Here is a 23,280-nt window from a genome sequence, read left to right on the forward strand (position 1 = left end):
TACTTATTACAATTTAATTGCTTATTTGTTTACAAATTTTAAAATTTAAGCAAATACTATGTTCACTCTTAGACTGAGATCCAAAAGACCTCAGTTCCAATCTGTTCTTAAATATTTTTGAATATATGTAGTTTTGTTTATATTTCCTTTACTGTACATATATTTTTAATTTGTTTATGTATATGGATACTTGGCATCTAAAAGTCGAGCAACTCAACTTAAATATCCTCCCTTGTTTTAATTTCTATTGTTGTCGTTGTTTACATACTAAACAAAAAAAATTGTGTCAATTGAAATCACGATAAGCTAATAAGTTAGCTAACGGTTCGTATAAGGGCTACATTTTCAATGACGCCATTAAAGTTTAATAATGAAGTCACTGCGGCACCTTCTAATCATTCCAGGGGTCTATCATTTACGCAAGATCTATTATGATGGCCTATACTTGGGAGTATTGTTATGTTGTTACTCGTAGGAAAAATCCCACCACAGATTTTAATTGATATACTCGCAGAGCGCCATTTAATCATCTATTGACGCAATTAATTTTGTGGGTGTTTTACTGATGTCTGTTCTATGTAGATAATGCAGTCATTTGACCACTTGGTCAGTGCGCAGTTCACATGGATAAGATAATTCTCGGAAGTGTGGCAAGTGTTATCGGAACAGATTTTAATCCAACATTGATTGCTTTAAGTTATCAAAAATATGTGATATTTCAAGGATAAGAACTACATAAGAAACCTAGGCAATTATAAATGCAATGGCGAAATCAAAAGTGGGTGTGTTTTTAATAACAATTTGAGATAAAGCCGAATTTTGTACCATTCTAATCAGTTTAAGACTGTTCGTTATATTGTGATAACATTGATAAGGTTGCATAATATTCCATAAGAGTTTTAGTGCTTTAGACAAGTATGAATCCTTCGGCTTAAAACAGAATAATATCAAGCTTCTTAGAAACAAAAGATTTAAAGTGTTTCCTGGCTTTGTAATACAGTTATGATCCGATATTATGACATAAACAATGAATTTTATTTTTTGTAGTTATAGTTCTTGGTAAAGTCGACTTATTGCTAAGCTATCTGATATTTGGTAAGTTATTATTAGTCATTTGGTGTTAATACAACTACTTTAGATTATTATAGATTTACGAGATAAATTAAAAAATGGATTAATACGAAAATAAATGCAGTTGCTTTTTGATAAAGTGAAAATTATGAAAGCCATAAATGTATAGAGTGCAAACTAATTGAAATAAATCAGAGCAGAGCTCTGCGTCTTGATAACCGATTATGATAATGACAGGCTAATATTGGCTAATATGGCAACAAGTCAGGCAAATATGTGTATGTCCCATATAACGGGCAAATGACGACTATCGTAAAAGTCTGCGTCTAATTGAATGACATTTGTTATAGTCAGCGATAGCTTTTGATAAGGAACGTGCTGTGAATCGGCCGAGTGAGCCGATCACGTTCACGTGAAGTGCACGCCGTTCCAGATAGCAGAAGATAGCAACAACAACAATAATAAAGACAACAACAACATCAGTAATTAAGTCATGTTGATACAAATTGCTTATCTGACTAATGAATAATATCTAGGCAGGCAACAATCTAACTCCACCCTCCCAGATGTCTATGACTCCCACCTGATCATATGGTTGTTACTTGCCATTTAGGGCACACCCATCATCATAACCCGACATTGCAAAATAAATGCCTGACTGAATAATAGTTGCTTAGCTCTTAACTTTGCAAAAATAAATCTGAGACAAATTCTTTAAATAAGCCTGAGTAACTTGTAAATAACAGCTACTTTAATATATAAATATAACTCATCATTTAAATTTATCAGATAAATAGTTTGCAATTCAAGTCTCTTATAATAATATTTAGTAACAGTTTTTTTTTTTTAAAAGTTCATCGATTTATTTAATTAATTCTTTAACTTTTAAATTTACCCGCGTAAAAATGTCAATAAATATGCAGAAAATTGTCAAAGTTGGCAGAGTTGTCAAGAGAGAGCGCCAAATAATAAGTTTCGCAAAACAGACAAAAGGTGTCGCCACAATAAGTTATCTTTCAAAATCAGATGATCTTTAGTACTGTTTTTAGTACTGTTTATTTTAAATGCTCTGTTGATTCTGATCAGGAAAATATATATATTTTATAATGTCCCAGTGGGCAAGAAATTCCCCTTTTTTTTATTTCCAGGTTTGAATATCTATCGAATTTCATTGGACAGCCGAAAGTATGCAATAGTTTATAACGCAGCTAAAATTTCTTAAAGCACTTAAAAGTATGCTACAGTGTTTTCTTAAGAAATTATATAAAATCTGTTCAGATTTAGTAATATTATTTATTTCATTTTAAAAATGTTTTTTGTGTACAATATGTTAAATCAACTCTTGCGTTGTTGTTAAAGTCGCACAGTTTATTTTAATTATATTACAGAGACAAAAAATTTTTCAAAGCAATCACAACACTGAATACATTTAAATCTTTTATGTAATTCTTCTCTGAAAGCATAATACATAATAATACACGATGCCTTGCTCAGTCTCTAATTTTGAATCGGGTTCGAATCGTTATCGTTCCAAGGTGCGCATTGGAAATTGGTTTGAGGACCACTGTCTGGAGGAGGTGAGTCTATCGCTTTCAAATACAATTCTTTGATTAAAGTCTAACAATACTTCATATAGGATAAAATGAGCAGTTTCAGGAAGATGCGCGATCGCGGCGAACTTTTGGTGGAGAAGGCACGAACCCTCTTTGATAATTTCCAGAAGGAGGTTCAGCTGGCAGCACCTAAGCATGATATTATGATCGGGGCTGTGATTCAACTGATGCCCATCTATATGAACATACTGGATATGGATACATCCGAGCTGCATCCGGCGTTATCGGTGGTCATCAATGAGCACGCAATTCGCTCTAGTCAGACAATAAACGAGGATTGCGAACTAACTGTGGCTCCCTCCGATCATCCCTGCGTACGCAACTCCTTTCGCATTGTGAGCGGCGATGAGCAGGATCGCACCGGGGAAAGACTGAAGTATGGTCAACGTTTCCGTTTAGAGTGTGTCGAGTCACCCGATGATCCGATTCTACTGTATAGTGCTCCCAAGCTGAGCAACCTCTCGCAATCCATTACAACCTCATTCAACTCGCAGAAATACGGAGAAGTCAATCTACCGCTGGGCCTTGTGCATCGCAGCGTAAGTAATTGGATAATATCTATTTTCTAAAATATTCTAATGCTAATTTCTATCAGAAAATTATGTGTCCAGACGGGGACATACCAAAGGCGTTTACCAACTGGTTTTGCATGCATGTGGATCCCAATAAACGCTTTGAAAGTGAGGGCGAAACCTTGCCAGTAAGTCTTTTCAGATTTCGATTTTCCAAAAATTAATTTTATTAACATACTTTTCTTTCACTTAGAGCAACTCGCCTTTAGTGATTGTCCACGCGGCCACAAATCGCAATTTGGCTGCCGAGAATGTTGTTATTCAAACCCTTTTTGGTCCAGAGTTTTTAGTTTCCGTGCAGAATTATCGCAATGTGTTCAAGCGTGAGATCTGGAAGAATGTCTGGATGATAAGCAATGGTCATCATACACATGCTGCCCATTGAAATACAAAAGAAAAAAAAAGAAATTAACTGTTCTTGTTACAAATACATGGTCATGGTAATAAACAGTTTTAATGTTGCCAAAAGTAGAATTTCGCAGTTGAAATAAGGTCGAGTCGAGCCCCCGTTGTGCTTTTTCGATAACAAAGTTCTTGTTAAGCGGCTCATTAAACATACTCATACTCATACTTTTTGGAGTATCCAAATTCCTTCCTTCTTTTTGAAATTCGCACTTGAATTTAGGTCAAGAACCCTGCGGTTTTAACTGATAAGTCGCAATTCAAATGCTTTGTCTATTACCGGCCTATAAAAGACCTGCTCTAATGCCGAGTCCAACACACTTCAACTTCAGCAATGTCTTCGGTATACAACTTTGTGCTCCTCCTGTTGCTTGCAACTGTTGCAAGTCGCGTTTACGGTGCGGATGTTTCCCGCATAATTGGCGGGCAATTCGCATCCGCCGGACAGTTTCCGCATCAGGTGTCGCTGCAGTTGAATGGGCGTCATCATTGCGGCGGCTCTTTGATATCGGATACCATGATTGTAACGGCCGCTCATTGCACCAAGGGACAGAGTCCCAGTCAAATGATGGCGATTGTGGGCACCAATGATTTGAGCGCTGGAAATGGACAAACTGTGGGCATTGCCCAATTCATTATACATCCGCAGTACAATCCCCAAAGTCAGGACTTTGACATGTCGCTGATTCGCCTGAGTAGCCCGGTGACCTTGGGCGGTGCAGTTCAAACGATTCAATTGGCAGAGTCGGATGCCAATTATGCAGCCGATACCATGGCCACTATCAGCGGCTTTGGAGCCATCAATCAGAATCTGCAGCTGCCCAATCGTCTGATGTTCGCACAGGTTCAGCTCTGGAGTCGCGACTTCTGCAATGCTCAGAATATTCCTGGCCTCACGGATCGCATGGTGTGTGCCGGGCATCCCAGTGGACAGGTGAGCTCCTGCCAGGGCGACTCCGGCGGACCACTGACTGTTGATGGCAAGCTGTTTGGCGTTGTCTCCTGGGGATTCGGCTGCGGTGCCAAGGGACGTCCCGCCATGTACACCTATGTGGGTGCTCTGCGATCATGGATCAAACAAAACGCAAATGTCTAGCTGCACATTTGACTACTTTCCTATTTGAATTGACGCGAACTTGAACTTACTTCTTATTAACTTCAATTAAAACTAATAAAACAATTAATCAGTACACGAAATGGTTTTTTTTTTTATTTGCAACTTCATCCGTGTTCTTTTACAACTCGTGTAATTGCTTAAGTACTATACAAATACATTCACTACGAGCTTAGGTTATTAATTATTGTATCATTATCAAAAATTTCTTGACCACTTTTATGGCTTTTGGTTTCTTCGTACGCTAAATGGTAAATGTCGCCTAGGTTGAAGCCTAAAATCGATCGCAAATCAAACATGTTTATGTATTTAACTTTAATATATTTACTCTGATTATCCAGAACTATTTTGACCATGTTTGATTATTTACATGCATACAATATATACGATATCAAATTGTACAATTTATAAGTATTTACAGTCGCTTTCTGCTTGTGAACTAAACTAGACCCCATTTGAGCTGATTAATTTGTTTAGTTTTAACTTTCTTTTGGTGCTAAATGGGATAAACAATTGTGAGTCAGTATAAAGTAGAAGGCACTATTGCATATTTGCTTCTTAGATTTAGATTAAGTTCTAGCACTACAGTTTAGTGATATCGATAAGTCTGTCCGAAACTGATGATACGATATAAATACAAAATGTATCTTCTACAAGCTGGCGTTGTTTAACAAACGGGATATGTTGTCCTTGTTGAGTTTATAACAAAATGCGAAAAAGATACACAAAATAATTTATAAATAAACCACTAAATATAATTTGGCATAGGTTTGTAAAAGTAAAGAAGTATTTCAGATTTCCTATCTTAAAACAAAATACTTCAATACTCTTCTTGATAATTTTTACTTGTTTCTTCCGAATTTGCGAAAATATATAAAAACAAAATAAATAAAACGAAATGAAACGGAACGAGTGTGCCATATATAAGTACATAAATCTATTATCTAATTAATTGGGAATGGTTAAGGGAATGGGTGGGGGGAAAGTGGGGGATGGGCAAGGAAAATCACCAAATGCTTTCCATTCTACAACAACAATACGGTTGACTTATAGCAAGCTTACGGACTAAACATATTTGGAACGCGACTTTTGCAAAGTCATTTGATGTCAGGAGAATTCATAAATATTATAATAAGTACCTATATGTATAAGTTGGTATGCGTGTATGTATGTATTTGTGCACTCCATTATTGGCCTGTCAAATACACACACTTGCACGCACACACACACACAAAGTTCGCCACGTAAAATTGTGCTAAAAAGTTTATAACATGTAAATGCAAAAATTGCGCTACGACTTTTGTCAGTTGAACCCAATTGGGTTAACTGCATTAAGTATACAGTTTACTTTATATGTCTATATATTTATGACTACACTATTTAATGCATCTTCTACTATAGTAAGTAACTGTTAACGGTTGCGTTTCCGTTTCCGTTTGGCTTAGAAAACTTAAGATCTACTGTACAACAAACAGTCCATCTATCTTTTTCTTTTGTCTGTGCGCCTAACAACTAGTTAATTCAATTAAAATAAAAAATAAAATACAATTAAAATTAAAATTAATATATATTTGTTAGTAGATGTGTGTGTGTGTGTACTTCAGCTAAAAGCCATGGCAAATACTCGTACTTTAGCTACTGCCTATTGCACAACTCTCGAGGGCCGTGTCATTGTTTCTTTTTTCTTTTGCTTACAAACTAACATTGAACTTTTAACTCCAAGTTCTCCTCCTATTGCTGTTTATGCCTACTTTTTTTTTACTGCTCCTTAGTGTCCTTGCTATGCTCTGCTCATGCTCTGCGATGTGGGGACCAGTAGGGTACCCTTCGCATAGAAATAGCCTCACAATTTCGAACTGTCGTAATTCTCCATGAGCCATTGCTGTCGCACGAATCTCGGATCGCACTCCTCCATGATCAGTTTGTCCTTGTTCTCATTGATGGCCAGGCATTTGCCCGAGGAGCCGTGATGCAGTTGCTTTGTGCCCTCACGATATGTCCAGAACTGTAAGCATTGTAAATATAAATAAATATGCACTTGAAAATCATATGCAACACTCACCTGGTTGCCCTTGGAGCCGTGACAGCCAAAGAGTATCACGTCCTTGCCGGCATAGTCCAGACAGGCAGTATCCCGACGTATTTCACCAGCCTTGCTCAGCATCCAGTACTGTTTAGTTAAAAGGGGTGGAAAGTGGGGAAAGTAAACAGAATTTCATATTAATACAAATTGTGTTAGCTGGTTTGAGAAATTGTTGCATAACATTTTCGCCAAGTAGCCGCATTACTTATTATTACATATTTAATATAAAATTAAATGCCAAAGCTGCTACCAGTCTCTGTCCATGTGTATGTGTGTGTGTCTGGGTGTGTGTGTCTGTGTTTTGTCTGCGGCCTGGCCATGATTATTTATAATTTAAGCCACGTTGCTGACAACGCCAGCTGGCTGACTGGCTGGCTGGCTGGCTGGCTGTTCTTTTGTTTGCCAGGACCAGCATGGCAACATGGCTGCCCGGCGGCCATTTTGTTTGTGTTACCATTTTCATTTCCGCTTCCGCCTGCCACAACTGACCCTGCATATGATGAGCATTTAAATGTTGTTTCTCTTACACTTTGTTTATTGTATTTATATAATATTGCAACATAATATCAAATGCAGCTCTTAGCGAGGCAAAGGGAAAATTGGTGAAAATGTCAGAAACGAAATGAAAGAAAGCTGCTGCTGAGTTATTAACATATTTCAGTATTTTCACTTCATAAGTAACAGGTTTAACAGTATTTACATTTAACAATTTTACTCTTTTACCACTGTTATTTGCTCTTTGCACTCTGCTTTCTTCCTTCTCATTTTCCTCACCCCGACGCCAACCTCATTTCCCTTTAGCGGCCTTCATTTTCACGGCTTTAATTTGCATTTCCCTTCAGTTAAAGCCTTTGTAACGCTTTTTCTTGATGCCACAGCGTTTTCTTTTTTTCGAGTGATGCATGATACGTTTTTAATTATGTATGTATCTTTTTCATTTCTTTTTCCCAGTTTTCCTTTTGTTTTATTTTTTTTGGTCTGGTTTTTTGGTTTTTGTATCTCATGCAATTTTTTAATATGCATGCAAAACTTTTTCCACTTTATCAGTGTTGAGCATAGTTTTCTTTTTTCGCCTTTTCCCGTATTTTTTCTAGACTCGCGCGTTTATGTGAAAATGAAAATTTTTTCATTATATTGCGTCGGTTTTTCAGTTGCTGTTTTGGATGTTAACTGCGAGGATCCTTTGACGTGACGTTAGTCAAAGAACTGTGCAAACTTTACTCCCTCCGTCCCTCTACAAAAGTGGGTTCCTTTTTTTGTAATGTGTGAAATTAAAATTTTGCCAGTGCTGGCAAATGTTGATTATTTTATGCAGCGTCGCTTCCACAACAGAGTCAACATTTTATACCCTTTATATGAAGTGCTTAAATGGGGTAGTTTTGTTACACAACTATTCATTTGAAATTAAAATTTAAATAAATTTAATAAAATCTGTTTTACTATAGATTTAAGTCAATTTATTTGGTATCCTGTATAGTACACTACTATTCTTTGGATTACTTATTTCCTTACTTTGCTGCGGGTTTGTTGCACTTAAAACGTGGCAAAGGCGTTGCTGAAGGTACTGCGGTTGTGGGCGTGGCAGAAAAGCCGTCTGACGGTTTTCGTTGCATTTTGAAATGCGAGCGGAACGAGGTCAACACTTTCCATTTAATGTTGAATGTATCTAAAGTATAAGTGTGTGTGTTGTGTATCTGTGTGTTGTAACTAGTGTTTTTCTTTTACTTTTTGTCTGTTTCAGTTCATTTGTATGCAGTTTTGTTGTGCGTTTTTGTTGTCGAAATTTTTGTTATTAAATGCTGCTAAAATTGTCACAGTTTTCTTGATGTTGTTGGTTTGTAAAATTGTCACAGTTTTCTTGTTGTTGTTGCTGTTGTTGTCGTTGTTGTTGGTTTGTGAAAACTTGCCCAACACGAAGCCGAACAAGCAAAGCCATGGAAATGATTTATCATTTTTGTCATTTTATTTATGATTGCGATTTAATTAATTTTGCAACGTGGCATAAATCTCAATTTTGCAAAATTGTGTGTGTGTGCCACACGAGTATTTTGTGTATGTGTTTAGTGTAAAATTGTCAATGAGTTTTCTCTGTCCATGGCAAACAACAAGAACAAAAAATAAATTTTGTGATAAATACTTTCACTTGATGCTAAGGCTAAATGTTAAATAAATGCGAAAAAGTATTTAAAAATACATTTTATAATCCACAAACTCCGTGAAATTAGTGCTCAAAACCGCAGGACTGTCAAAAATAGTTTATCAACAATATTTATTTCGATAAATGGTAAATACGAGTACGAGTTGGGAAGGGAAAGATCTACATGATTTTAATTTTTCATCAAAAACATTTACGAAATTCCACAAAACCTGCGGCCAGAACAACGGTCGATAAAACGGGAGAAACCATTACAAAAATCAAATTGAGATGAAAAATAGAAAAATAGAACAATATTATTTAGTTAGTATACTGACGGCTTTTATAAAGCCAAATTGAATTGTGGGTTAAAAGTGTTTAGAACAAGTGGCCAACTAATTTGGCTAATACGAAAAAGACAGGGCCAGAAAGTGAATAAAGTGGCTGAGAGTGTTAATGATGAATTCACAAACAATTAAAGGAAAATTCAGCTAAAGTCGATAGCAAAAAATTTAAATTGAAAGTAAAACAAGAGAGATGTTATTTAATTTAGGTAAAAGTTGTTCAATCCAGGAAATAATTATAATCCATAATTGTTAAATAAAGAATAAGTTGATACGTTTATGCATCTGTCCTAAAAAAGCAGCACATAAACGTTGAAAAGTCTCTCTTAAAATTTGGTTGAATTAAAAGCTAAGATGTTAAGGATTAATCACATTTAATGCTAAGCCTAAAGGTAAAGTGTTGTAGTCAGATTTTAGATAAGTAAATACAAATATATTCTGCATTCGTTTAGTGTCATGTTGTCAATTGGTTAATCAAGCAAGCGGGAACAAAGTAATTTAAGTAATTTACAATTTAACTACGAGCATTATTTGTAAGCAAAGCTTTTGAAAGCACTCGATAGACCCGAACAATGAAGCCGACACCAATTTAAATACAATTTGATGTAAAACCCAAGCCACAAAATTAGCCGCAGATCGGAGAAAATATATCCGAATTCTGCTGCTGCTGCGAGGGTCAAACGATGGAGTTTTGAGCTTGGATTTGGAGTTGGATACCTGATGTCCTCCTTGGCCGTGGCATCCGTAGACACCGACAGGCGACTCGTCCTCGGCCTTTCCATCAACATCGAGACACATGTCGGTGTGAATGTTTTTAATCTGGAAATTAAGTTCGATTCGTCATATCGATGCACAAGACAAATAACAAAGGAACACATCATCATCATTGACAATAACAAGATTAGAAACGGAATTGCGACTGTTATTGTTATCGTTATCGTTATCGCTATGCTGTAGACTTTTTACAATTTTTGTTGTACAATTAAAGTAAAGTTCGACCCGTGTGCCCAGGTTGAATTAGTGAAATTAGTAATTAGCTTCATTAGGGGGAGAGAACTGTACAGGCTCGTAATCATAGGATCATAAGATATATAAGTATTTATGGATGGGAAATAATCTTAACGGTTTTGTGCTTCAACGGAGTTTGTGGCGGTCGCAGTGCTGCTGTTGTTGTGGTTGTTGTTGTTGTTGTTGTTGTAACAAACCTGATTGCCACCCTGTTTGTGGCAAGGATACGTGCCAACAGCCTTCTTCAAGTTCCGCTTGCCAGATGGCGAGTCCAAGCAGGTGCGACCGCCATAACCTAAGTTTCTTATCTGTGGAAAATGGGGAAATACATATGTAAGCGTGTGTGTGTTTCTTGTTACTATTCCATAAATGGCACATTAATGGGTTAGTAGTGTTGTTTCAGCAAGGAGCCAAGAGCAAGGAGCCGGGAGCCTTTAACTGGAGCTGAAACTTTAACTGGATCTTGGGGTACAGGTTGCCACATCTCAAGGGTAATCGCTTGCCACATGCTGCAAGAGCTGCGTGCTCGAAAGGAAACACTGAACAAGAACTTACCTCGCCATTGGCCACCGCATCGCCGGGTATGAAGAGTTCCGGATAGATGTTATCCAAATACCATTTGAAGCTTTTGCATTCCAGATCCTCGCTAAACATAAAATATGTGGAAAAAATTAAAAAAAAAAAATATTTATTTATATTCGTGTTTTAAAGATGGTTTACTCCCATGCAAAAAGAGTCCTATGTTAAGACAAGGTGATGAAAAACTATGTATGGAAGTATGAAAAAAAATAGACAGTAATGGAAAAAAATTGTAATTTTGATGCAGAATCAAAATAGAGGACAAAAAATTATATAATTGACATTCCGCAAGAAAATCGATTAGGAAATGACAAAGTTATACCGGTTTGAAATTCTTAATGAAAAAGTAGAATTTTCCAATTTTTATGCAGAATCAAAGTAGCGTCAAAATAATGATAGAATTCACATTCCGCAAATAAATCGGCTATAAATTGACAAAGTTATGACAGTCTAAATCTTTTTTTAGCTTTACTCTTTCACTTACCGCAGTTTCAGACGATCACTGATATCGCCGTAGTCGCCTTTGTCGTTGCCAATGCGTTGATAATAATACTTGGAGTAATCATCCATCCAGACTTCGGCCAGACGAACTGAATTCTTTTTCAGAACATTAACGCCCGTACGCCACTAAAGAAGAAGAAGACGAAGATGAAGATATATCATTAGAGGACTTTTGGCAACATTTACATGAAAACAATTGGGCTGCAACTGCCACAATAGAACAAGGCGGCGCCAAAAGCCAGTAAGCATATTTGGCAACCGCACACAGAGCAGAGCTTTTACAATGGAGTTGCAACTGGAGCAGCAGAGGATTGCAAAGAGGGGCAGAGGCAGGGGCTGGGGCAGGGAAGAGTAGACCAGTCTAATTACCTGAATGAGTTGGTTTACGTCATATGTATCTACTTTGGCGTGTTGTCCACTTGCTGCTGTTGCAGTTGCAGTTGCAGCTGCTGCAAGTTGCTGTTGCTGTTGCTGCTGGTGATTCTATTGTGGTCGTTCTATCTGGCTATCTGTCTTTACCCACAATCCCCACTCCCCGCGCCATGTATGCCCCTCTCCCTCTTTGTTTGCTTGCTGTGTATTGTTCTTGTTTATGCGTATGTGTGTGTGAGTGTGTGTTTGTATAGCTGTGTGCTTTGTGTGGCTTGTGGAAAGCTAATATGAAGAAGAGTGGGCCAGGGGCAAGTGCATTGCACTCTACACATAAGTAAATTCCACATAATAATAAGTTATCGAATTTCTTTTATGTCGATAATACATCGAAAATTTTAAACAAACTTCTGGGAACGTGGTGGCATTTAAAAATTAATACAATACATTATCTAAAATATATATTTATCGATTGCTTATCGGCTATCGACACTAATCGAACATTTTAGATAAATTTGGGAGTTATGATGTCATTAGTTTGACATTCAAGAGCTTCCATTATAAGCTATCGATAAATATCGAAAATTTTATATTAAGCTGGTCGCATGTCAGACTTAAGTTGATTGTCCAGTCTCATTACAGGTTTAATTTAATAATTTATCGAGCATACATTTAACGATGTAATGCTATCGATATATATTTAAGAATTTTGAATAATAACAACGTATGTATGATACTAACGATACTAATCGATTTCGTAATTACTTATATTGAATGCACATAATTATCAATATTCAAAATCAGTTTGAAAAACCACCCCTGCCGAGGGTCAAGCTAAATAATTCGATTTGCGATTTCCAGTTTGACATTGTTGCTCATGTTGCTCATTTCATTTCATCGGAAGTTCGTGACTTAACTGCACTCATAGTTGCATGTGGCAGGTATGTATTCAGTTCGTTGCAGCTTAATGCTTTTGGCCCCCAGTGGCATTTGTTTGAATAGAAGCCGTTGCCGTTGTGGTATTGACAACACAACAGTTGCCAAACTTTTGTCAAGCGTAAACCGTTGATAATTGAGGCAGTGTCCCATGTTCATGGCCCTGCCTATGTCCATATAGTTACTCGTATGTAGTAGCTGCTGCATGTGGCATGTGGGATGTGGCATGTGCGACATGTGCAGAGGCAAAGGGAAAACCGCATAGGGCCACTGTACACCAAACACGAACCTCGGCCTCAACTGGTGCTGAGGCTTGCCACAAAGCACACAACACATGCAACACACACACATGTGTCTGTCGTTTGTAAGTTTTAAATTCTCTAATGTTTTGCAATCGCATTGGTGGGTCATTAATGGTGCAACTACTCTTGGGAATACCTTGGTGTATCTTTTGTGTCATGAACTTACCTTGTACGGTGAGCGTTTGCGGAAAATGTGACCAACATGAGAGCAGGGCACAATTTCAAGTGTGCCCCCGCACATCCACGTCTTGAAGGACAACTCCAGATTCTCACCGCCCCAGATATCGAAGCCGGAATCGTAGGTGCCCAGATGCTCAAAGAACTCACGGTCAATGGAGAAGAGGCCGCCAGCCATTGTGGGCGAATAGACAGGCTCCGACGTGCTCTGAAAAAGATGCAAAGAATAAACAAATTGAATGTCAGCTAGAGAATAGACAGACAAAAGCAATAGCCTGGACGAATATTGTTAGTCCCGGCTGACTGACATTTTTGATTAGGAATGTGAGGAAAGCAGACTTTTGCGGCTGCTTTTCCAGTCAAATGGAATCTCATAAGGACATTTAATTTTCCTAATTGAAACTCAAGCGAATGTATCGTACGCTCGAGTGGCTCACACCTAAGCTAGTTTAAGTTATAGAGAGACATAGAGAGAGAGAGAGAGCGAAAGAGATGCAACCGACTATGCCACATGGCGCCCATTTCAAGAGTAAGTTGCCCCATCTGGCAGCAACTTTGTCTGCCTTTTTCGGATACTTTCAACAGCTTCAAAACACTCGAGGCTACATTTTATTTAGTACACATTTTCGTTTGCCTCTTCACACTTCCATCTCCAATATCTCTCTCGCTCTGTCTCTGTCTGGTTCTCCACAAATTTCGGTTGTAATTGAATATTTTGTGCTGAGTATTTGCTTTGCTCTTGTTGCTGCTCCTGCTTCTATTTCTTGTCTAGCTGATGATGTTGCTTTCTGGACAGCTGGACTCTTCCAGAGCTCGATTTAACTCCATTTCCTGCTGCACTTGCGGCAACCCTCTATCTCTATCTGTTTCTCTTTCTGTCTCACCCTCGCTCATCTTGTGCGCCAGCAGATTTTGCATTTAATTGGAGAATTGCATTTCATTTTCATTGCAATTTAATTACAATTTTTGCTTGTTTTGGCCAAGCTACCGCAGCAGTTGCAGCTGCCGTCTCTTCATACAGAATAATTAAAAATAAATAACATTTGCTTTATTTATTTATTGTGTGTGAACAAACACAACAACATTAAATTTAACTCATAAATAATTTGTGTAATGTTAATAAACAATATAAATAATGGAACTTTTTGTGCTGCTGCTTGCAAATTGTAATGTCATTTTAAAATTCATTTCATTTTGACAGCACTTCATTGATATCAACATCAAAAGTATGCAAATCAAAGGCAACATTGCGTATACGCAACGTGAAACAAGAAAGCAATGTCTGATACCTAAAAAGAACTGCGATTAAAAGCATGGCAAAAGAAAAATATATATACATATTCTACACTTGAGAGTGTTCGACCCGTAGATATCCTTTAATTTAAAGACTGTTCAAATCTTTTGACTCTTCATTACAAATTTATAAGTTAGTCAAATGCACTTTCGCATATAAAACTGTGAAAAATATGTATAAAATATATAAGAATAATAAAGAATATTTGGTATATGTATGTCGAGTATATGGCGGCACGTGAGATACGCAAACAAAATGAGAAAGTTGAGGACGTTTGATTTAAAAAAGCAGCAAAATAAATGAAATTGTCGCCGCCTGACAGTCAGGGGAATTGTCGTCAAAGGGAATAAGGATGTAGAGGTGGATTGCTAAGCAACTAAAATTGTGTAACTTAAAGTCAACAACAAAAGAAAATGTCAAGGCGTAAAAACAAAAGAGAGAACACGCAGAAAAGAGAATGAAAAGAATAAACAACAAAAAAGAAACAACAAATATCAAATAGCAAACATGAAGGCAGCGAGTGAAATCTCCAAACGCGACAAGTGCCATTGTGTTTTGGGAGAGAGCGTCACGGCCAGGCCGGAACACCAGACGGATGTCAGATAACAGTCGGAATGGGAATTGGTGCATGGCTAAGGGAGTGGTAACAGAGAACCTACAGCCGTTGGCAAATTCGCAGTGTGACATTTAATAAACGCTGCTGGCACAAGACAACAATGAGTGTGGCCATAACCAGGCTGGAACGGGGTAAAAACCTGCAACAACAGCAATAACAACAACAATCATGTTGTATGCGTGACGAGGCGGAAGCTGCATGCGGGCGGCCATTTTTCTCTTATTTTTTGTTCTTATTCATTTTTTTTTTCGCCGCCGGAAGTGACAGAACAAATAGCAAAAGTGAAAAGCAGCAACAAAAACGCAGGCTTCATTTGTATATGTATGTGCGTATGTGTGTGTAATGTATGCATGTGTATGTAAAAGGATTTTATTGTTATAGTTGCGTTATTTTTTGTTGTTGCTCGCCCAACATCCTTTCTCTATATATGTATGCACAACATTTTTTTTTTTGTTTTCTTTCCTGCGCAGCGGAAATGGAAGTAAAAACGAAAATAAGTTTCTTGTGAAAATAAACTGAAATGAAATAAAATTCAGCGCTGAATAAATAAATAAACACCAAAAGCTGAGGAAAGTTGCAGTTGCAGTTGCCATTTTGTGCAAACAACGTCGCATAACTCTTCGCTTTTGGCCATCTGTCGTCAACGTTATACTCCTACTCATATAATGCGGCTTAAATGATTCAACAGCGAATAAATATGTATGTACAGACATTCATTTCCAAACAGATAAGTTTGTTTGTCAGTGCCATACAAGGCGTAAGGAAGGAAGTTCATGGTTCAAGACTCGCCACGGCTCAAAGGATCAAACTGCCTTTCATCACAATTGTGCAAAATCCCGCTTGATTTATAAACCAATCAATCAATTCAATTTGTTGAAGATATATCCACTAAACAAAGATGTATGCATACGCAATCAAGGAGAGAGCCAAGCTAAGCAGTAACAGCAAGAAAATAAGTCGAACAGCAGCTACCCTGTATACAGTATTTTACTTTGCCAAAAAAAAATATTAATTTTATTTTACTATGACTGCACCTAGATAAAAAAAAGAAATTGATTGGGCTTAAGAATTAAAAAAAATTAAAATTAAAATATGTGCAGCTTTTATTTTGTCGAATGAAATTAACTACGTATTTCAATTTGGGGCAGATAAAATCTATAATATCATTAGATTTGTGAGGTTTTTCAATCTAAAAGATATTTCAAGCTTAAAAGGCGACAACAATAGATCAACTTGACTAGAAAATACTCTGTATCGTTAAATAGCTTTAATATTTTTAATAAACTTACTACTTTTATAAAAAAATAATTCCCTGAATAGCCTATCACATTTTTAAAGTGCTTACAGGGTATCATAATTGCCACACATTTCTCACATGGCTTCAATGGCGAAACGACGGCCTATTTAGATATCAAATAAATCTAGAGGCATTTATTATGCACGTCTGGATGTGTGTGTGTTTGTGTGTGCGGTTGACACAATTTATGCTAGAAAAATGATGGGTCCTTTAGCGACCAAAGCCATTCGTCAAGTGCAGAGCACAGAGAGAGCTTAGCAGAGGATCTCCCAGGATCCGACACTTCCCTTTCTCCCATTTTCTAACCCTCCCACCCCCGACAGCCACCACAAATTAAGCAGGCGAAAAGCGAAACGTGAAGTGGCCCTGGTTTTAAAAGGCAACTGTGTGTGCTATGGAAATAATGTGCTAACCTGCGGGCTGCCAGACAACAGCAACAAAAACAACAGCAAACACATTAATATCAAATAAAATAGTCACGCAAAGTAGCAGGAGGCACCGAAAAAATATATATATGAGCGGGAATACCGTTAATGTCAGCATCGCATTATGTGAGGCAGTGTAGGGCGCCCCCTAAGGGGCGTGGCAGACACGCACAGTAGGGCATAAAGTGCCTGCGGCTGCCACCTCCGGTTTTTCTTCCGTTTACTCCATAGGAGAAATGCGAAAGAAATTCAAAGGACACGTCGAAGAAAGGAAGGAAGGAAAAACGCAGCTTGACATAATGTGAAGTTGACTTTTGACAAGTGCACGCTGACACGCCCACATACACACATACACACATATACACATATATGTATATATTAGTATCTGTGTATCTTTAGTAGGGTGGGTATCTAGAGAGGGAAACTTGAGAGTTTTCATGCCTCTTTGCATCGCATTTGCATGAGTCAAGTCGCTAAAAAGTCGCTGTGCTCACAAAGTAAATAGTTGCACAAGTTTTAAGTAATACTCGAGATCTGTAAGGATGCTGCAAAGGATGCCAAAGGAAACCATGAAACTTGCCATGTTTTAAGCCACGCTTTTGGACCAGGTGCGACTGAGCAAAAGTCCTGCTTAACCTGCTTTAACTGAAGCTCAAGTAAGGCTGCTCAAAAGCTTATTAAAATGTGTAATGTACCATAAAACCCACCTAACTCTCACACACACACACACACACACACACACACACATATGTTAGGAGTAAGGGAGCTGAAAAAGAAAATGTTACATGAAACGCACCAAATTAGCATAAAAAGTTGTTCGTTGCTTAGCTGATTTTGCTTTGATTACCGGTTCACTGGACCGTTAGCGAGTGCTTAACGTTGGTCAGGACCAACAGCAAAAGTGGAAACAGAAGCAGAAACAGAGACAGGAGCGTAAACTGAAAATACCAGGGCTCAGACAGTGCTCAACCCAAAGGCAAGCATACTTATCTGGACTATCTGCTGCTTGGCCCAGACACAGGGGCGTTGTCAAGGCAACAGCAGGGGGAAATATGCAAATATTACATTGTATTTCAATAGAATGCTAAATGGTTGTTTAAGCATAATCAAGCGAATAATTTAAGCAGTAGCTGTGTCAATTCAAAACTTATTGTTTAATTTGATTTAATAAATGGCAAGTTTAAATCAATATTTAATATGTTTTTTATCCGTTGACTTTAAAGTTAAAATTTATTTATAATTTATATAAATTTTTATCTATTCTTTTTTATTAAAGTTAATTTTATTGACTTTTTTTTAAATTTCATTTCAGATGAACTCTTAGTTAAGGTTAAATAAATAATAAAACAAGTGCGGATTAAATAAATATTACGAGTAAATATTATTTATTCATTTTATTTAATTTATTCAACACAAAATTCAAGATGATTTGCCAAACTGGTTTTTTATGCCTTTAAATGGTGAATATGTTTTTCTCTTCCGTTCCCCCTTTTTACCCGCCTCTGCATACACATAAAACGCAGCAGAGATTCGAGCGCGTGGCAAACTTTGCTCGTTTTTACACACACAGCGCGTTCTGAAAGTGCAATAAAAGTAAAGTGCAACCCTGCGTATTAAGCAGTAAAATGCGCGCACGTGCAAAGCGCGCAAAAGAAACAGAAAATTGCGAAAAAATTTTATGAAAATTAAAAGAAAACGCCACGCGGCGATTTCCCACTCCCGTAACGTATAATATGATACTAAATAACATCGTCAAAATGGCGACAGCAGCACGTTCCTAAAAGCGGAAGAAGATCCTCTTCCCTGTTTATTCCCCCGTCATTCCCACGGGCAAGGAAGTGAACAAGGTCGTGCCAACTTAGCCGCTTATTTAATTTGGCCAGCAGTTATTCAAGTTGGGCTAAGACTTAAAGTCCCTTAAGTTGGGGGCGTGGTCCCGCTGGACATAACATAATTACCATCAGAAAGAGGGGGAGGGGAGAATGGAGCTTATCACCGGAAGCGACGCCTCTGGGCACGTTGGTAACATCGTATATGCGACGTCCATCTGTGGTTCTCAAATTTTCATTCAGAACGTGCTCGCGTTCTCACATTCTCATTCCTGTTCCTGTTCCTGTTCCTGCTCCTTCTCCTTAGTTATCTCCAATGCCCATTCAAATTGCTGAAAATGAAGTTTTTGGTTATGCGAAACGCGCACTCAATTTGCATGCCAGATGCAGCGAGTGAATCCAGACGAAGAGTTACGGAAACTGCTTCTAAGTACGTGCTTATATCTAGTTTATGGCGAATATGATGGCCAACAGCGGCCTGCTTTCAACCTGGTCCCATAAGCAGCCCATCAATTACAACAGTTTCGCCTTCACAATTTATGGCATAAATTTAAAAACTTTGAACGTATCAAGTTTTTTGTAAGATTCTAGAAAATCATTCACCTTATCTTGCGACTCTTCTAACTTTATCGCTAATAAGATTTTTTATAATTACTTAGATTAATTTTAAATCCCATTTTTCAATGCAAAATAAATAATATGAAAGATTAAATCCCCCTAAATGTTATTTCTTACGGTTTCTGTTCATTAAGTACTTAAGAACTAATCTCTTAGAAGACTCACATATTTCAAAATTTAATCAGTTTTGTGTGTTATATATTGATCCTTAGTCATTTCTTCTATCGATTTTTTTGCTAAATGTAGCTCTAAACATCGTATATACTATAACAGCTAAATTAAAGTTGAGTTGCTTAACTAACAATTTGCTTGCCACAAAAATGCCATAAAGTGATTCCCAAAAATGAGTTGAATGGCGCCTTGAATCCTGGAAATATGCATTGCTGGCCAATTAATAATGAGGACCTGCAGGCAGACGCGTCCAGGCGAATGCAAGCCAAATAGTCGCTTCACATTTTAGCCTGGCCATAATGATGACGATGATGGTGATGATGATGTTGGTAATACGGTTTGGCTGGCGTATAGAGGCAACAGAACTTTGACTTTGCTGATGGCAAATGCAAAAAATCGACTGGCAGAGCTGAAGCTATATCTGTACATATATAGTCATCTATCTGCATGTCATGGTTGGGCGAGCCAATGCAGAAGGGGGGGACGGGGGCGCCATAATGTTGTCTGCCATGCACAAAATATCGGTTGCGAAAATTGCTTAAAAATGAACCAACTGCTGGCAGTTGATGGATGGGCTCGCAAAGTGGGGCCAGTTGCCAGTTGCCAGTTTTGTAGTGTTGCCACCCCCTCCCCATCCCCTCTCGACATTTTCCTTACCCATCATGCGAGGCTAAGCACCAGCTGTAAGGGAAATGGGGTGTAGGGAATGGGGTATGGTATCAAATTTTGTTTTTTTGAAGTGCATGCAACGAGAAAGATGAGACTTTAAAAATTTCATATCAGCTTTTAGAAGTTGTTGCTATTGCTGTTGCTTTTACTTTTGGTTCAGCTTATTTCCATAGCTATTTCTCATGCATTTTTGCTGCAGACTCGCATGAGAGTTGTTGTTGATAGTTGTAGTACAAAGAATGTGACAGGACAAGGAATGCAACTTCAGAAGGTACATAGTCGAGGAGTCTAGCCCCAAGCAGACTTTAAGAAGATGTTGCTACAAAAATATATATTCAACAAATGCGAATGTCGAATTGAAGCAGAGAAATATATTTTCTATTTCCTTACTTTAATGATTTTAAAGTAATGCTCAAAAAACTTATTTATAAAATAATTAAGTAGAGTTATTTCAAATTAGAATAAAAATTTAAATGCAAAACACAGCTGTAATAAGCTTTTGAATAACATAAACCGATGGTTCCATTATATGCGATTGTCACGCAGTCATCTCTAGTGTATTTACTGCTTGTTTTGGGAGTTTGTTTCGTGCTATTTTTTTTGTTGAGTGTGTTGTGCATTTTTACGAGTCCTTTTTAATAAATCATGCGCCACGTAAGCTGACTTTCATACACAGCCAAACAGGCTTGTGTTTGTGTACATATATATATGTGGGTGGTTGGATGTGAGTGTGTGTGTGTGTGTATGGGTGTGTGTGGGTGTGTGAGATGGTGTTTATGCTGTTTTGGTGTTGGTTTGTGTACCCTTCTCTTGCTTGAGTGAGTGATTTGCATATGTTGCTGTTGATGCTGTTGCAGCTGCAAAAATGGGCGAGCACACAAATCACTTTGGGGCATGGTGGCCATGCTGCCACGCCCACAACAGCAACAGCAACAGCAGCAGCAGCAGCCTCCACACATTGCCCAGGCAGCCCAGTGAAGCGGTCGTTAGTCTCGCTTATCATGCGTCCATATTCCACCAAATATTGTTCACAGCCACGTCCTTTTCCTACCTCCATGTGTTTCCCTCGTTTTCCTATGCTTCCACTCGTTTGTCGTTGCATTGGGTGCAAATTAATACACTTGCGAGTTGTTTGGGATTGCAGGGTGATCTTGTTATTGTTAGCTCTCCTCTGCCCTTCCCTCTCGCACCAACATCGTTGTGGTTTCACGGCACAAGGAACAACAGCTGCGGGCTGCCAATAAAACTTTCGAGAGTTTTCCTCTTCATGGCTTAATATGCAAAATTATGAGCGAGGTTTCTGGCTCCTGTTGCCGCTTATCGTTGCCATGCCATGAGAGCTGGTTTGGTCAACATCATCCACACATAAGTCGAACTACTCTTGAAACTTCCATCTATGGTCAGTTTGTGTAAAATAAGAACGAGTCGATAGTTTGTTTTTCAAACAATCGCAGTCAAAGCTACAAGTCCGCAAAAATTTTGGAGAAGGTTTAATTTCAATTTTATGGAAAAAATTTGAATTTTTCAATTCTATTTTGTACTGAATAAAATAATTTTCAAAACTTAAAGAGTCTAATTAAAGATACCACAGCTAAAATTTAATTATAAAGCTAATATTACAAAATAACCAAATAACAAATTCAAAAACCATTAAATAGTTTCAACTTATATTTTTCAAGAGGTATATAGTTATAAAGTTACGGCCTCGCTTCGTGTCACGCGGCCATCTCTATGAGTAGCAGTTAAGCGCATTAAATTGGCGGTCATTTTATATTTTGCAAATAACATAATTTTGCCATTATTCATGGTGCGCTCGAAAGCGGCCAACAACTTGTGCTTTTTATGCGAATGTGAAGCATACTTTCAGGCGAGAGTGTAAAATATCGCCAGCGATTTTCAGCGCTGCCGGCACGTTTAATTAAACAGAGCCGCAAAATACATGCATATACACAAAATAAATGTATGCAAGCAATATAGCTATATAAAGCTTTCTAGTGGGAGCACTTTATGCATTGCCATGGCAGCTGATGAGCATGAGAATGTTCTGAGAGTGGTCGAGAGAGCGGGCAACTTTGGCTTTGTTGGGGTTTTGTGTTGCCTCGTTTGCTTCCCACTCGTTACAACATTTCAATTAAAAGTTAAACTGCATGTAATTTTCAGAAAATGTGTAAGTAATAACGTTGCCTGCTGCTCGCTCTACTTGAGCCAAATTAATTTACAAAATTCAAACAAAAATAAAAATACGCAGCAGGAATCCCAAAAAGTTAAAAAAAAAGGGGCAGTCAAAAGGATTTCGTTTTAGACCCAAAACTGGCTTGCCATTAATTAAAAAAAAATAAGAATAAAAAGAATATATATGTATGTGTGCAAGAAAAAGGGAAAGAAAATGCTAAGGTCAAAAGCGGCACGAGCAGCAATTGAAAAGTGAAATCTGCGGGCTAGGATTAAATTGGTCTTTTGGCAGCGGGTTCCATTGTCGGTTGCGTACCGAGACGAAATTCAATTTGTACACACACACGCACACACACAAACTAAATGCTGGCTGTCCTTGGCCAGTTTAAGCCATATTTTTTGTGCTTTATTCATGCGTATGATTGACTTAATCATAAACTTACAAGCGCTGAGGCGAAAGTGCGGATAAAGTTAAACCCCATTGTGGATCTTTTTTGCACTTTTCACTTATGCAAATGTTAGGCCAACAGCAATTTCAATTATCATTCACACCCTCCCCATCCTGAACAAGTTGGCTTTAAATTTGCATTGAAAACGTTGCCTTAACAGGTGATAATTGCTTTTAAATTTCAACAAAAGAACTGAAAAAAGCAATAAATGTTGAATGGTAAATCAAACAATAAATGTAACATAAATACTCATATTTTGAAATGCAAATGGAAAAACTGCAAAAAATAAAATAGAAAGCAAACAACAATCAACAAAAACAAAACAATAAAATTGTGAGTAACTCTCTGACATCGACTTCTTGTCGCAAAACAATCGACAAACATTTTATGCAAATAACTCGGAAAACTGGCAACTGGCAACTGGCAGTTGGATTCCATAGTTTGCTCCATTCCATTTGGATGCTCACGTGGCTGATTGTGCGTGCGACTGTCACAGAGATGAGATGAGGGTCAAGCTGGGGGCAAGTTCTATCTA

At 37.8% G+C, this 23,280-nt stretch overlaps 3 protein-coding genes across 5 annotated transcripts in view; 2 read left to right on the plus strand and 1 right to left on the minus strand.

The window, feature by feature from the left end:
* Positions 1 to 2,532: 2,532 nt before the first annotated feature.
* Positions 2,533 to 3,725, plus strand: LOC117783982 (cilia- and flagella-associated protein 161). The gene is made up of 4 exons (XM_034621567.1): positions 2,533 to 2,648; positions 2,708 to 3,223; positions 3,280 to 3,384; positions 3,450 to 3,725. The coding sequence occupies exons 1-4, from the start codon at positions 2,553 to 2,555 to the stop codon at positions 3,639 to 3,641; spliced, it is 909 nt and encodes a 302-aa protein (XP_034477458.1). The 5' UTR covers positions 2,533 to 2,552; the 3' UTR covers positions 3,642 to 3,725.
* Positions 3,726 to 3,992: 267 nt separating this feature from the next.
* Positions 3,993 to 4,855, plus strand: LOC117783084 (trypsin-1). The gene has a single exon (XM_034620262.1). The coding sequence runs from the start codon at positions 3,993 to 3,995 to the stop codon at positions 4,752 to 4,754; it is 762 nt and encodes a 253-aa protein (XP_034476153.1). The 3' UTR covers positions 4,755 to 4,855.
* Positions 4,856 to 5,077: 222 nt separating this feature from the next.
* The window catches only part of LOC117783978 (putative polypeptide N-acetylgalactosaminyltransferase 9), a 67,624-nt gene continuing 49,421 nt past the window's right edge, over positions 5,078 to 23,280 (minus strand). For 2 of the 3 annotated variants that reach the window (XM_034621562.1, XM_034621563.1), the window contains 6 exons: positions 13,195 to 13,413; positions 11,405 to 11,547; positions 10,897 to 10,987; positions 10,539 to 10,649; positions 6,835 to 6,942; positions 5,078 to 6,777 (listed from right to left, as the gene is read on the minus strand). In XM_034621562.1, coding sequence (XP_034477453.1) covers positions 6,616 to 6,777; positions 6,835 to 6,942; positions 10,539 to 10,649; positions 10,897 to 10,987; positions 11,405 to 11,547; positions 13,195 to 13,413 — 834 coding nt within the window. In that variant the 3' untranslated portion in view covers positions 5,078 to 6,615. Of the gene's footprint in view, positions 6,778 to 6,834; positions 6,943 to 10,050; positions 10,153 to 10,538; positions 10,650 to 10,896; positions 10,988 to 11,404; positions 11,548 to 13,194; positions 13,414 to 23,280 lie in introns of all 3 variants that reach the window. The other variant, XM_034621564.1, reaches the window with a different exon arrangement.

This window comes from Drosophila innubila (assembly GCF_004354385.1).
Source record: "Drosophila innubila isolate TH190305 chromosome 2R unlocalized genomic scaffold, UK_Dinn_1.0 1_C_2R, whole genome shotgun sequence".
Classification (NCBI taxonomy): Eukaryota; Metazoa; Arthropoda; class Insecta; order Diptera; family Drosophilidae; genus Drosophila; species Drosophila innubila.

What these genes read in the sequence shown, in the direction of transcription:
- LOC117783982 (XM_034621567.1), top strand. Translation starts at nt 2,553, where the DNA reads ATGCCTTGCTCAGTCTCTAATTTTGAATCGGGTTCGAATCGTTATCGT. An exon ending in TGGGCCTTGTGCATCGCAGC is followed by an intron (nt 3,224 to 3,279) that starts GTAAGTAATTGG and finishes AATTTCTATCAG; the next exon opens with AAAATTATGTGTCCAGACGG. An exon ending in GTGAGGGCGAAACCTTGCCA is followed by an intron (nt 3,385 to 3,449) that starts GTAAGTCTTTTC and finishes TCTTTCACTTAG; the next exon opens with AGCAACTCGCCTTTAGTGAT.
- LOC117783084 (XM_034620262.1), top strand. Translation starts at nt 3,993, where the DNA reads ATGTCTTCGGTATACAACTTTGTGCTCCTCCTGTTGCTTGCAACTGTT.